Consider the following 15,987-nt stretch of genomic DNA (forward strand, 5'->3'; position numbering starts at 1 on the left):
TAACTAAAGGCTTTCTGGTGATAGCCTGTTAGAACAAAGCAAATGAAAATAGACAAATAGGAACACCTCCAAATGCATTATGTGTTATGCATTGGCTTAGGAAATGAAGCTATTTAGATATATATCTTTAGATATATATCTTCCAGGGTACATTCAGATATATATCTTCCAGGGTACTAAATAGCTTACACATGTAAAATTACATGGTAATCAGGTACTTCACTGGCAGCCCAGTGGTTAGAACTCTGTGCTTCCACTGCAGGGGGCACAGGTTTGATCCCTGGTCAGGGAACTAAGATCCTGCATGCCATGGCACAGCCAAAAGAAAAAAATTATATGATGATCATTAACCTTCAAATGTTGTTCCCTGTGTCCTGAAGATGTTAACAGGAAAAAAGTTTACCTTCAGTTTACTGAACCGAGTAGAACTATATGTATTTAATTCATCAATGAGTGTTAACTTCTTTCTTTCACCTCAGGCTTTCCAATCAAAGCTACTGTAGTCCAGGTTTGGAGCACTACTGTAATTTTTATAACATACTGTATGGCTGACCTTCACTGTGGCCATTAACTATAAATACAACAAAGATTCTCTGCTTGACCAAATCTCCTGAATCATCTCCCAAGCCCATCTATGTTCTTCCTTGTAAAATCTAGTTTTATGCCAAGCCAATTTAACAGAAACCCCATTCTCAATATTTGGTGGGTCATCCCCAGGTGATGTCTCATCACCCTGGCTTGTTCTCAACATGACTTCCTATACCGATCTCAATGGCTTCCCCCAATCTTTAATAAAGTCTTCTTTACTATGTTTTAACAAGTGTCATTGAATGTTTTTCTTTAACAATGCACACATATTTTATTTTCCTATTTTGAATAAATATTAATATTCAATTAAAAGAGGTTAAAATCATACATTGTTATCCACACAACTCTTCTTCTTGCTTGTTTTTTAAAATTTTTACTTATTTTTAAAATACATGTAGAACAGTCACTTGAATTAGGATATGAAGTGCCATATGACCAATTTTTGCTTTTGCTTAGAACCTAAAAATTGACATTTAAGTAGCTTCAGCAAAACTGGTCTTAAAGAACTAGAATTAACATCTTTTGTAGAGACATTGACACTTTGGGCTAATATATTAATCAGTATCTCCCCTTCTTTGTTACTTTTTAGCCTAATCTTAATATGTAGGTCTCATATAATTTAATAGTTGAGTCTTCTGGTGTAAAACTTAACATTGTACATGAATGGCTGTATTCCAAGTAGCTATCCAGGTCATAACTTCGGGAAATTATCTGGCATCCCCATATCTCAGCATCCTCAGCTGCTGTACAAGAGAGGTAAAGCCCTGAATGAGGTCTTTCTGTTACTTGTTAAGCCAATGCATAACACATAATGCATTTGGATGTGTTCCTAAAAAAACTCCCACTGCTAACTGACACATTATACATCCATTTATTTACTAATTGCCTTGGGGTTTGTAAAAGCTTCAAAATTATTCTCAAACTTTAATCTTTTTGTGATGTAAACTCTTGCAATTTAAAATCAGAACTCAAACACAGCATCATGGAATGGGGATTTTTATTTTCTAAAGAGAGTATATTCATTTTAGATTGTAGATCCCTTGGAATTCTAATGAAAACAGTGGAATTCTCCCCTAACATAGAAGGTTCTACAAATGATAAACTAAGAACACATAATCAGGAAAATTCTATTAAATGTCAAAGAAGTATTTTTTATTTATTTGGCCGTAGATTACAAGCACTACGGAAAGATGAAAGAAAAAAGAACTGACTGGCTCTATTGTATTTCTGTATATTTCTATAGAAAGTCATATTTTTCCCTTTCCTTAAAAGTACTAGTTCAAGATGGTGGACTAGAAATCAGCATTTGAGATGGGAAATACATTTCAATAGGAAATACAGAGTACCAAAACAACAAAGAAAAGCAAATGGTTGGGTAACCAATAAACAGGAAATTTCTGGAAGTTAGAAAGTAGATGGGAGTGGGTTGAAGAAAGAAAGAAGCCAAGGAACAGCAGCCTAGAGTACATTTGGGCAGGAACTGGATCAGCCTAATGGAACTCCAAAGAAGACTCAGGGACAGAAATGGCAGAAGTGAGAAAGAGGGCTTAAAACAAGATTAATTGAATGGCTATAAATGGGAAACTGCTCCTACTAGTCAGTCCACTATGTCCCTACCTTCTTCCCATCCCCACCTCCCCTCAGGCAGTCTGCATTTTTCTCCATGTGAACACCAAATAGTTCTTCTAAAAAGAAACTGAGCCAAATGTTTGGAGAAAGCTGAGACTTTAGTGTGAATGTTGATGCTCCAAAATAAATCTTTTTCATCCTAGAACTCAGGGTTCTGCAGCCTTAGAGTTTGGTTCCCCACATACTCACGCTAAAGTAATACACTTGTCTTAGTCTGCCCTGCTCTTTACCCCTTATTCATACCTATTTTAAATAGTTATGTGTTATCCTTCCAGCATTTACTTTTTTGCATAGTCCTGTCCTTCTGCCCTAAATGTGAACAGACAACCAAAAATCTTTTAGGAAATGAGAAAAACCAGCAGCATGAAAGAAAGTTAAAAAAAAAAAAAAGAAAACTAACAAAAATTTGTCCTACCTGAAAAGAGGTGACTTAAGAAACAGAGGAAAATGTTTTAAATTACTTACTAATATACTCAGTATAGTAAAACAGTAAAATATTTTGAAAAAAACATGTAGAAAAAGCTCTTTGAAATTGAAATATTACAAAAAATTAAAACAAAATTTTTTTTCAATAGGACTAGAAAATATAATCAAGAAAATCCTCCAGAAAGACAAATGTCAGATGATAATATTTATTTATGAGATCTAAAATATGATATAAATCAACCCGTCTGTGAAACAAACAGACTCACAGATATAGAGAACAGATTTGTAGTTGCCAAAGGGGATGGGGGGGTGGGGGTGGGTAGGGGAGGGACAAAATGGGAGTTTGGGATTAGCAAAGGCAAACTATTATATAATAGGATGAATAAACAAGATTCTACTCTATAGCACAGGGAACAATACTCAATATCCTATGAGAAACTATACTAGAAAAGAATATGAAAAAGAATATATATAATTGAGTCACTTTGCTCTGCAGAAGAAATTTACAAACATTGTAAATCAACTACAATAAAAATTTTAAACAATAGTAAAAAAGAAAAAAGTCTCCCAGAATACAGAACAAAAATAAATAAAAATAGGAAGAAAAAGTTTAAAACTATAAAAGAATGATCTGGAAAGTCTGAAGTATACTATTAAAAACCTCAGAAAAAGAGACTTAAAAAATAAAAAGGAGTGACTGCTTCAGGATTATAGGGTTTCTTTTTGGGGCTGATGAGCATATTCTGGAATTAATGGTACTTGTTGCACAACCTGTGCATATACGAAAACCCACTGAATTGTCCACTTCAAAATTGTTAAAGTGGTAAATTTTGTTATTTGAATTTTATCTAAAATTTTTAAGTCATCTAACAAATAGAAGGAAAAGGATTGTTGTGATACAGATAGGTGAGTATTTTCCAGAGCTAAGAAGGGAATCACACCCTCACACTAGAAGGGCCTCTTGAGATCTTTTTCTTCTTTGTATTCCAAAATCTTACAAGGATATATATAGATAAGAACTTATTTCACTTATTCTGCTCTTTGAAGTAATGAAAGAAAAACTTACGATGATCTGAGGAGGATTAAAAAGGCAACAAAAGTATGTAGAACTGAACAAAGCTATAAACTGAAGCAGTGGCTGTCCTCCTGTGCTATAAAATTCCACAGCTTCACAAGTAATCTAAGTTCTCTAGGGGAGGGTATGTTTACATTGGACGCATTTAGAGAGCGTGCCTCTTAATGACCTCCCAACTACCAAGACTTGGGGATTCAGGTCCTAAAGAACGTTTCGGAAGGAATTCCCCCTAAGAAACTTCTGGTTGGTTACTGTGCTGTTGAATTTTGTTTTGCTTTGATGGCATGGGTGATAGGAGTTGGATTTTTCTTTGTTGATTTACTTTGTATATATATAAAACTGTCACAGAAGTCAAAAATTAATTTTTAAAAGAAAAAATTTACTCAGAGAAGCCTGCTTTCATCCTGTCCCCTCCAACCCATCCTTCTGCCCTACTCCTAATTAGCAACCATTTTAATTACTTTCTGTCTGACCTTCCAGCATTTCCTTTTGAAAGTATAAGAAAAAAAAAATATGTATGTATGTTCATATGCTGCTCCCCACAACCCTTTCCTACGCAAAGGCAGCATACTAGAGGTGTATGTCTATGGATAAGAGTTAGATATTAGTAGTATCATACCCTAAATTTATTTTCTTTTTGTCTTCTCATAACACTTTATACATGTCTAATAGCATTTATCACATTTTTATAGATATTTTTATGAGACAGTGTCTCCTTCTAGACCATGAATTGTCTAGGGACAAGAACATAAAATACGGAAGTCTATGGCTCTGGCACTAATAACTGCTGTATAAGGTATCATTAATCAGATTGTTACATAGTCAAAGCTGAGTAAATATGGATATGAAAACTGAAACAGATAATCTAGTGATCCTTAAATCATTTGTTTTCCAAGTTAAACCGACTTCCAAACTGAGAGTAGGAGAATTTTTTAAATTTTGGGATAAAACTGTTTGGGACTTGAAAGCATTTGTCTATAATTCTGAATAGGTTTATACTCACAAACTTTAAAAATTTATTTGGTCAGTAACAGAGCTGAGTTGTGTAGCCTGGCTTATAGGTCCTTCAGACTAATTAAGAAACTAGTCAGAAGGGAATTTCTTCTCCTTATCTTAGTCAGGGTCTGATCCCACGTCTGAGATCTGCTCTTTCACTAGCTGTATGACCTTTAGGAGAATGACTTGACTTAACTATGGGTTTCTACTGTAAAATAGGGATGATAGTACTTTTATTGCAGAATTGTAAAAATAATAAAAATAAAAAGACATAGTTAAGGTAGTATAAGTTCCTAACATGATACCTGGCACAGAGTAAATTCTCACTAAAAGTTAGTGTCCGCCTTCTTTTCCTTCCTTCTTCTATCTGCCAGTTTATCATCTTATCCAGACTTTTCCTATCTCTCAAAATGTTTCATGTTTCAAAACCGCCTGCCTCCCCCCCACCCCAATCAAAATTCTTATTTTCTTAGCAAAACTATCTCAGCCAGGTAGTAGGAGAAAAGTAACATGATTCACCCTCATGATTAACAATTTTTAAAGATGTGCTTTATAACTCGGGTCTTTAGTAACATTTGGAGCAGTATAACAAAGTTTCTTTTAGCAAAAATCGTTCTCAGTCAAGGCAAGAGAGGTAGTTTCTGATCTGAGGGGTAAGCCCAACTGGCTGTTGCAGGAGTCAGTTCCATTCTGTTGGTGCTTTCTTTCCTTCATGTGAACTCACAGATTGTATAAAATCATTCAGGTTTTTCTTTTCCTTTTTTTTCTTTCTTTCTTACATTTCAGTGAGTTACAATGGTAGGTCTTTTGTGAGAAGATATGTGAGTTATTTTTAAATGCCTGGATTTATTTGACTGTGGGTATGTCATCTTATTCTGGACGTTAATAAAACTTAGAACTTCATGAAGTCACACTGTGACCCACATTATGTCTCAGGGGACATGCTATTCCAAAGGCGGGGGAGGGGGAGCTTTCTGCTTTTATCCTTCTCTGTGGATTATGAGTGTAGTTGACTTTATTTATTTGGCTTTTCTTCCAGTTCTTGGGCTGAAGAGCCTGCAAGAATTAGATAAAGATAGTGACCATGTGAAAGGACTGTAATAAGCAGAGTCATCTGTATTTGAAATGAAAAGCAAGATTAACTTTGGTAACGCAGGTCTCAGCCTAGGTTAGCTGGGAAGTGACAGTGCAGGGGTCTTTTGTAGCAGTGTGTCATTCTACTGAGCAGAGACCGTGCAGATCTCACTAGATGATGGTTGTCCTGAGGTAGGTATATGCTTATAATGCTAATTCTACATAGTTTGTTATTTTTCCCCTGATAGTTACTAAAGGAACAGAAAGTATTCAGCTAAAAAAATTTCTTCCCCCATACATGCAGCCCCCCCCCAAAAAAAAAACCCATCTCTTCTCCCTGGTGATTCATTTCAACAACTTCCTCCCACCCCTGACAAGAGTTATGCCTATTTGTCATGTTCATACCTTAAGCGTTAATTCGCATCACATGAACATATATAGGAAAAGTATAGGTACCTGCTAGAAATGGGAGTTTTTACAGAGACAGGTATAAGACATCAGTCAATACTGGATAGCCAAAAGTCAACTCGAGAGCACTGGGCACCGTGGGTGTGGGGAAGAGGGAGTGGTACGAAGGCAGAAAACAGGAGGTGATTTAGAGTAGGAAGTGAGAGGATCCAAAGATACAGACTTTGCAGTTTAGCTTTTAGTATCCTGGTGGCAAGTGTGGGCCCCTGAAATCCTATGTGATGTCTTTGTCCTGAGTTCATCCTCACCTGTGGATGAGATGAAATAAAAATACTAGTTTGGAAGTTCTAGGCTAATCCAGTACAGCCCACTGCTTTTCCTTCTTTTTCCTTCCTATCTGCTTTTAGAAGAATGTAGAAGGCAGTGGCACCCTACTCCAGTACTCTTTTTTTTTTTTTTTTTTTTTACTCCAGTACTCTTGCCTGGAGAATCCCATGGATGGAGGAGCCTGGTGGGCTGAAGTCCATGGGGTCTCTAAGAGTCAGACACGACTGAGAGACTTCACTTTCACTTTTCACTTTCATGCATTCACTCCAGTGTTCTTGCCTGGAGAATCCCAGGGAAGGGGGAGCCTGGTGGGCTGCCATCTATGGGGTCGCACAGAGTCGGACACGACTGAAGCAACTTAGCAGCAGCAGCAGCAGAAAAGAAAAATAGCATAAAAGGAAACGGAAGAGACTATATCTCCACTGTCCTTCCCTATTCTTTTTTCTAGGCCTCTGAAACCTGAACTTTAAATGTTTGCTATTTAAGTTTGAGTCAACAGAGAGACAATGTGTATGCCTGAAGGGACACAGACATTGGCATCATAGCAAAGATAACGGTTATGACAGGCCAGAACATCTGGGCAGCACTCATAAAAAAGCAAATATGCTTGGGTTGAGTGTGGTTTACATAGTTGAAGTAGATTGTTACTCATTCACTGAATAGGTGCTCAAAAGTTCCTGTTGAATGAGTAATATTATAGGGTGGGGAAATAGACAGTAAATATATACACAAGCAAAACATAATCATAAATTGTATTAAATGCTGTAAAGAGAAAGAATAAGGTAGTATGATGGAGAATAACAGAGGATGTCAGAGAAGGACTCAGTATTTTTCATATGAATCTTGAAAACCTCTAGTTTTGGCAATTTATTTGCATGTGCTCTCAGTTACCCAGTTGTATCCACCTCTTTTGAGACTCCATGGACTGCAACCCACAAGGCTCCTCTGTTCATGGAATTTTCCAAGCAAGAATACTGGAGTGGGTTGCCATTTCCTACTCCAGGGGATCTTCCTGACCCAGGGATCAAACCTGCATCTCTTGCATCTCCTGCATTGGCAGATGGGTTCTTTACCACTGTACCACCTGGGAAACCCTTTGGCAATTTACAGATGTGTTAAAATGTACAATAAACATTTTTATTATAGTACTATCAAAACTTGATAATCATCTGTGTTTTGTTCCATTTAATTTTTGCTCTTACTATTTATTAGCTTTTTGAATCAAAACTTTATCCACTCTATGTGAAATTTAGGGTATATTTTGGTCTTTGCTAGATCATTGATCATAATAAGCATTTGTAATTTCAGCTGAATGAAATGACCCAAGTGAGTGTTACAGAACACATATTCATTCATCTTACTCCATCCTCCAAAACTACCATTCAGCCAAGTAGAGTGATATAATTATTTGTGTGTAGAATAAAGTAGCAAATTATGTTAGAACTACTATAAAATAGATTTTCTAGAATTTCCATAAAAATCTCTTTCAAGAGTTTACTTATGCTAAATTTCCATTTTGTCAAGTTTATCTAAGACAGATAGGATAGTAACTTTCACAGAAACTAGGGTTTCAATTGTGAAAGTTCCTGAGTCTCTTTTAGAAAATGAAAAATCCATATGTTGTATACTCCTTTCATCTTGAAAAACTTTATGTTATGTGACCAAATACCAACCCAGGGCAACAGGGCAAGAATGAGAAGATTGGAGCAAGTCATAATTTGGTTGTTGATTGAAAGCTTCCTTCTCTCTCAAATGGGGGAGAAAACAATATCTTGCCTGCATTTATCTGCATTCCATCATATTTAAAATACTACAAAAAAATTTTTAACAATAATTAGGTCTATTCATGATATTTCACCAAAGTTTAATTTATTCACAGTGAAAGAACTTTTTGTTCATTTATCAGAATGATCATACATCTACTATTAGAAATTTTAGTTATATATGTTCCTGTGCCTTATACTTCTCAATTATAAATTTCAGCCCTAAAAATATACTCAAAATTTAGTTTCTTTTTTGATCAGTGCTCTGTTTAGAAAACATTTTGACAGATCATTAGAATAAAAAAATAACAGATGAATTCTTTGCTTTTCACCAGGGAAACTAAATATGAGGCACATTCCTATTAATTACTGAATAAGCCACATTTTGGTAACAGTATCCTAATATGTCATTTTGGGAATTTCTAGGAATCAGCTGAATTCCATTACTCTTAACTATGGGCAGGCATTAGGGTCCTTTGTGCTACTCATGTGGGTGAAAATTGTGTGGTGGAAAACTGAGTTTTCGGCTGCAAGGGCCTCAGGCCTTCTCAGGGTGGGAATCCTCCTTGTTAAGAACGTTATGCTTTAGTTTGACTTGCATTTTACTCTATTTTGAATATGGTTTTGCCTTGTCTGAAAGTTCACAAAAAGATAATTCTCAGTGTTTAGGAAAATGATCACTGAGATTTGGGTGTTGCCACATTTTAACTTGCTTGCAAGCTCTCTCGCTCTTTCTCCAGATGACAAGATGTCTGAAATATTGCATGGGACATACTTACATGCAAAAATTGGTTGTTTATCTGAAGTGCAGATTTAACTGGGCATCCAGTATTTTATCTGGAAGACCTCCTAGGGTCACAATATATCTTATTATCCAAAAGACAAAGACACTTTTGAGAGTGAAATGGGACACTGTTGGTAATTATGACAGGATAACAGGCATAAATTGGGGCTATCTAGGAAAACAGGAAAGTATGGCCAACCTAATTACAAGGTGTTTTGAAAGAATTTTTAATTACTGGTTTTAGATCTTCATAAGCAATCACATCTCTATGTCATTAACTTGTATAACTGTTAATCTTTACAAAATGTACTGCTTTATAATTTCATATTAAAAATTTGATTTAGGTACCCTTAAAACTATGATGTCCTAACTGTTAGCTAGCTTCAATCTGGACACATGATTAAAGTTCTTTTTTTTTTTCTGGAAGAGTTTGAGAAGGATTGGTATTTTTTAAATACCAATATTAAAGAGAATTAAAGTTCTATTTCTTCATGAGTCAAATGAGGAGCCAACCACTAGTACCTGAGATTTTACAGTTCAAAATTTGTTATTTTATTCTTTATTTATATTATTTATATATGTATGTTTTGCCATCAGCAGTTATAACTTAACAAGAAATTCTATGTGTTTTCAGTCTTATATTTGGCTTAATTCTTTCCTTTTAACCTATTCTTGTTTGTTGGGATTTAGTAAATAACCTATTGTTCATATTTAGCTTAACCTTCTTAATTGTATATATATATACCCTTTTATTTTTCCTTACTCAGACTAACTAACTTCATTCTACAGATCCATCCATAAATACATGAGTACATACTACATGCCAGCCTTTCTGCTGAGTGCTACAGTAAATGTGACCTGGAATGTAAAGTAGTCATATCCTTAAGGGGCTTAGAGCCTAGACTTGATATAGTTTTCTCTCCCTATCTTTGTGTATTTCAGCTGGTTTTCTCTCTATCTTTCTTATTGCTGTGTCTCCTTTAAAGTATGATATAATTAGTATGTCAGGAATAGGTGAATCATAGTTTTAAGTAGGAGTTGTTATGTTTTTTGTCTTATTCTAACATCTGTTGATTCACAGAATTTTAGAGTTTTGGCTACATTAATGAGATGTCTTTGGAGAAATAGTTTTCTGTGTTGCAATTTATGAGGTGGAATAAAAATGTATCAAAGTCCAATATACTGGAACTGCCTGGGACCTTTGAGCAATGAGTTGACCCAGATAACAATTTTCCAGGTTGTTTTAACTTATAACACTTAAAGGTTTAATATTTGATTTCTTAAGAAAAATGTTATATATTTTCTTTCTGTTATTGTTCTGAGTGTCAACACTAGTTTTATATAATAATTATTTTTAAATGTACTTTATATTGTACTATATTAATAATTTTAAGATATAAAATGATTTTTACTTCTTACTCACATGGTGTAAAGCATATATAGTGGAACATTATCCATGTTTCCTAGCCACCTATTTCCTTTACAATCTGTTTTTATCAGTATTTTGTATATTCTTCCAGAGTTTGCACGTACAGATCATTATTTATATATTCTCTTTCTTTTGGCACAAATGCTAACGTATCATATATACTGTTGTGTACTTTTCTTTTTTCACAGAGATGATTCCTTATTAAAACATTAAGAGCTCAACGCTTTTTTCAGATTCATAATATTCCATGCTACAAGGCTCCTACTAATCACTTCTTTTATTGTTTTCACTTGTTTGCTATTATATGTAACATTTGATAAATAGATTCTTAACATACCTCATTTTGTGTGCGTGCAGCTCAGTTGGCATGTGTATATCATTCCTGGAAGAGGAATTCCTATGTCAAAGTGCATTCATGCATACTTACATGCCTTTAAAAATGGGTTTGTTTTTCTTTAGTCTAAAGACAAATGTGTTTATAGTAAAAACTTAAAATTTTTCAAGTGTTACAAAAAAGAATAAAGAGAAAAATAAATTCCCCAAGCACTCACTCTCACTTCCCAGGTATAACATTTTCTTGTCAGTCTTTTCTTGTGATTATCAATTTGCCTGATTTTTTTTCTTTTTATTTATTTGGTTAAATATTTATTTGTTTGGCTGAGTCAAGTCTTTGTTGCTACATGCAGAATCTTTCACTGTGGTACACAAACTCTCTAGTTGTGGTGCATGGGCTCAGTAGTTGTGGCGCGTGGGCTAAGTAGTTGTGTGTGGAGTTAGTTGCTCCAAGGCATGTGAGATCTTAGTTCCCCATCCAGAGATCGAATCCGTGTCCCCCTGGATTGCAAGGTGGATTCTTAACCACTGGATCACCAGAGAAGTCCCTTTTTTCCCCCTTTTTTAAAAAATATAAATAAACCAACAGGGACCTACTGTACAGCACAGGGAACTGTACTCAATATTTGTTATACTGGGGTTTCCCCAGTGGCTCAGTGGTAAAGGGTCTGCCTGCAGTGCAGGAGACAGAGGTTCCATCTCTGGGTCGGGAAGATCCCTGGGAGGAGGGCATGGCAACCCACTCCAGTATTCTTGCCAGGAGAATCCCATAGACAGAGGAATCTGGCAGGTTATGGTCACAAAGAGTTAGACACAACTTAAGTGTTAGACACAACTAAAGTGACTGAGCATAAGAGAAGAAAATCTGAAGAATATATATATACACACACACAGTACTGTACAACTGAAACTAACATGATATTGTAAATCAATTATACTTCAATTAAAAATACCTATATATATGACTATGGCTTCCCATTATGTATATACCATAATTTATCCATTAAGTTCCTTATTGATGGGCATTTAAGATGTCTCTGGATCTTTTTTTATACTACAGGCTAAGCTACAGTAGAAAATTGTGTAGATGTCTTTGTATACATATGGATGTGTTTCTATTGGATAGACTTTTAGAATTAAGGAATATATGCATTTTAAAATTGTATTAGTTTTACTAACTGCTTTCCAAAAAGATAGCTTTATTTTATGCTTCTATCAGTATATCTTTGCTAACTATGGCTGTTAAACTTTTTAACATTTGCCAACTTAGTAAGGGGCAAAAGGAATTATTTGAATTTCTTGTATTATGGTTGACTTTGATACCTGTTTCTTTTCTGTATATTACTATTTGTGTCCTTTACCCATTTTTCTTATGGGTTGTTTGCTTTTTTTATTGATTTGTAAGTATATCATCTATGGAGAAATTAGTCTGTAATCAAGTATGTTACAAATTCTTTCTCAGTTTTTTTCATTTTGTTTGTAAATATATATAATTTGACCCTAAAGAGATGAGAAGGAGGTGGGGAGTAGTGGGAATGAATTAATAGAGGATCCAAAGCAAACAACAATTTTTTAAATAAGAAAAATGACATGACAAAAATAACGTAATCCCTTTATCTCCTTAGAGGGAAGAATATATAAACTAGAGACTGTATAGTATTTAGTATGTATGAAGTATAATAACCATTCTACAAATATATTTATTTTTTATATTTTTCCTTCCAGAGGTTCTATCAGCTATGATTAGTGTGCTGTTGGTGTATATACTAATGGGGTTCCTCCTCTATGAAGCTGTCCAAAGAACTATCCACATGAAATATGAAATAAATGGAGATATAATGCTCATTACTGCAGCTATTGGAGTTGCAGTTAACGTGATGTAAGCTGTATTTTTTTTTAATTTAATAAGCTTTATTTTTTAAAGCAGTTTTAGGTTCACTGCAAGCACTTCTCATATGTACGCTATCCCAACACATGCATAGCCTCCCCCATTATCGACATCCCCCACCAGAGTGGTACACTTGTTAATACAAGCCATGAGCTGTACATTGATACATCATTACTGCACAGAATCCATAGTTCACATGAGGGTTCACTCTTGGTGTTAAACTCATTCTATGAGTTTGGACAAATTTATAGTGACACTATCTACCATTATAGTATCACACTCTGTATTGTGTTCACATTAATATTTTCAAGTACTGTGAACTTAGAGACTATTGTGTATGCATTCAATAATGTGCAGTGATATTTTAATATATTTTGAAGTTTTATAGTACATTAATTTTTCTCCTAAATGTTAATAAAATACTGTTGTGGAATTATATAAGTTTCTCATGGGTTTGCTCAGGTATACTGAAGTTTGACTAACAATCAGGAATTTAAGTAGGACAAAGTTTTTAAAATAACTTTTATAGTATTTTTATTTTAATAAGTTTTTCTAACTACCAACTTTTTTCCTAAAAACTAAAAAATCTTTAATACTTACTTAATCATTTGGGCCAGGGTTCAGTAAACTTTTCCTGTAAAAGGACCAGATAATAAGTATGTTAGGCTTTGAGAGCCTCTTTTACATATACTCAGCTCTACTGCTATAGAACAGAAGCACCCACATTTAGTATGTAAACAAATGAGCATGGCTGTGTTCCAATAAAACTTTATTTGCAAAAGAAAAAGAAAAAAAATGTATAAAACAGGAAGTGAGCCAACTATGGTCTACAGACCCTGGTTTGCCAGTCCCTGTACTAATGGCCTCCATTCATACTTAGAGTAAAATCAAAACATTTTACCATGGCCACTTTGTTAGATCCTATGTACCTCTCCAGCTCACCTCCTAGCATCTTGGTCACTTTATTGTAGCCACAGTGGCTGTCTCGCTTTTTAAAGCACATAGAGCACATCTTCATCTTAGGGCCTTTGCCCGGGTGGTCCTTCTGCCTAGAACACTCTTCCACTACCACTTGCTTCCTGACTTCATTCAAGTCTCTACTCAGAATTCTAGTGAGGCCTTTTCTCATCACTGCCCGTCACTCTCCATCTCCTTGCCATGCTTTACTTTTTCTTCAAAGCATTCACATTGTCAACCAGTACATTATGTATTTATTTGTTAATTCTCTGCCCTCTCTCCTGGAACATAAGTTCCATGGGGATATGTCTGCCTTACCACTATTTTGACCCCAACACCTAGAACAGTACCTGATACATAATAGGTGCTCAAATATTAATTAAATGAATGAGTTTCATGTTGCCTCATTAGTGCCTGATTAGTAACAAATATTTTAATCAATAATATTAGAAAGAATAATAATCTTTTCTTTTATTCTTAACAGAATGGGGTTTCTGTTGAACCAATCTGGTCACCATCATGCCCATTCCCACTCCCTGCCCTCAAATTCTCCTACCACAGGTCCCAGATGTGGACACAACCAAGGGCAGGATAGCCTGGCAGTGAGAGCTGCATTTGTACATGCCTTGGGGGATCTGGTACAGAGTGTTGGTGTGCTAATAGCTGCATACATCATACGATTCAAGGTAACATAATCACTAATTCTTCGATTTGAAAATATTATTTAATTTCAACATTAAAAATGACTGGACTTCTCTGGCAGTCCAGTGGTTAAGACTCTGTGCTTCTAATGTAGGCGGCATGGGTTTAATCCCTTTTTGGGGAACTAAGATTTGGGGAACTAAGCCTCTGTGCGGCTCGGCCAAAACAAAAAACAAAACTAAACTAAAGGTCACAACTATCTTTTATTAGTGTGCTAGACACCAGTGCCAGTCCTATTCATTTTGCGTTATGCAAACATACCTGAACTATCAGTATCGCTTTTTTATTAGCACTAGTCAGAATACTATCACCTCAAGGAATAACTTATCTATTGGTTTTGGTGGTGCTTTCACTGAAAAACTCAGTTTTAAGCTTTGTCACTCAACTACTAGGTATTGGAATATATACCGGAATGAAAATTCAGAGATCTGAGTTCTGGTGTTGGCTCTGGCTGTAATGCTTTGATCTTAAGCAAGTCCCCCAGCTCTAAACTTGAGTTCCCTCCACCTTAATATGAGGGGCTTAGACCAGATGGATGGCTGCTGAAACTCCTTTCAATTCTGATAGTCTGTGGCTTGTGACTGGACGATTTAGAGGAGGCACAGAGGAAAACAGCTGAATAAACGGCTAAACTTCTGGAAATGGGTTTCACAAAGAACAGTAGACATTTCTCGACTGGCAATATCCAAGTTCTAAAGATATGCTCCAGTCCTGCTAAAGAAGGGACAGAGTATGCCTTGCTTTGCTTTTCAGACTTGTTTTATGTCTGTTTGTATTTAATCACATATTTTTGATTTGTCTCTTTTCAGCCAGAATACAGGATTGCTGATCCCATCTGTACATATGTGTTTTCATTACTTGTGGCTTTTACAACCTTTCGAATCATATGGGACACAGTAGTGATAATTCTAGAAGGTAAGCTCTCTGGTATCCCCATTGTGAGTTTATTATTTCCCTAAATCAGATTGGGGCTGTTGGCGGGAGGGATTCTCTAGGGTAGGAGTCATGTCTTTCTTTTTACTAATACTTATTAGTCTATAATACCACCTTACATGAAAAAACATTCAAGAGTCAATGCACTCTCCCATCTATTACCCATTTGATCTTTATAATAGCCAAGAAAGGTAGGCAAGGCAGACATTATTATCCCCATTTACCAGCAACAAAACTGTGGCACAGTGGGGTAACATAACTTCATTAAGGTCATGCTGCTAATAAACTGTGGAGCTAGGACAAGAATGCAGCTCATGATTCTTAATGTAGTTATGTTTAGTAATTCATGTATTAAGTCTGTAATTCCCATTTAACTTGCTATTCAATTTCCAACATTCCTGCCTTACTGATACTAAGTATAAGCATGTAACTGTGAGTTCTCAAAGTAGGTTTATCATCATTGTATATTCCTTTTTCGTCTATCCTAGCTTATTTATTAAAGTATTCTGATTTGGTTGACATTTCTTTTTGGTGAGCATTTTTTTAAGTATTTATTAACCTCTCGTGTATATCCTGCTATATATATGCATAGTTTATCTTAAAGTTTTAATGTAGTTTAAAGTACTAATTTAAACTGAATTAGGTAAACCCATTTGGTTTCTTTTCTTAAAAAAT

General features: G+C 35.2%; 1 protein-coding gene and 1 long non-coding RNA gene across 4 annotated transcripts in view; one reads left to right on the forward strand and one right to left on the reverse strand.

The window, feature by feature from the left end:
- Positions 1–15,987, forward strand: part of SLC30A4 (solute carrier family 30 member 4) — a 40,303-nt gene that overhangs the window by 19,066 nt on the left and 5,250 nt on the right. For both annotated transcript variants that reach the window (XM_061428878.1, XM_061428877.1), the window contains exons 4-6: positions 12,558–12,711; positions 14,162–14,363; positions 15,189–15,294. In XM_061428878.1, the coding sequence (XP_061284862.1) occupies positions 12,558–12,711; positions 14,162–14,363; positions 15,189–15,294 (462 nt within the window). The remainder of the gene's footprint in view (positions 1–12,557; positions 12,712–14,161; positions 14,364–15,188; positions 15,295–15,987) is intronic.
- Positions 159–15,987, reverse strand: part of LOC133254705 (uncharacterized) — a 50,843-nt gene continuing 35,014 nt past the window's right edge. The window contains exons 3-4 of one of the 2 annotated variants that reach the window (XR_009738747.1): positions 10,837–13,354; positions 159–5,770 (exon numbers count right to left, since the gene is read on the reverse strand). This is a non-coding gene — a long non-coding RNA (uncharacterized LOC133254705). Of the gene's footprint in view, positions 5,771–6,667; positions 9,136–10,836; positions 13,355–15,987 lie in introns of those variants that run through there. The other variant, XR_009738748.1, reaches the window with a different exon arrangement.

Source organism: Bos javanicus, chromosome 10 (assembly GCF_032452875.1).
Source record: "Bos javanicus breed banteng chromosome 10, ARS-OSU_banteng_1.0, whole genome shotgun sequence".
Lineage (NCBI taxonomy): Eukaryota > Metazoa > Chordata > Mammalia > Artiodactyla > Bovidae > Bos > Bos javanicus.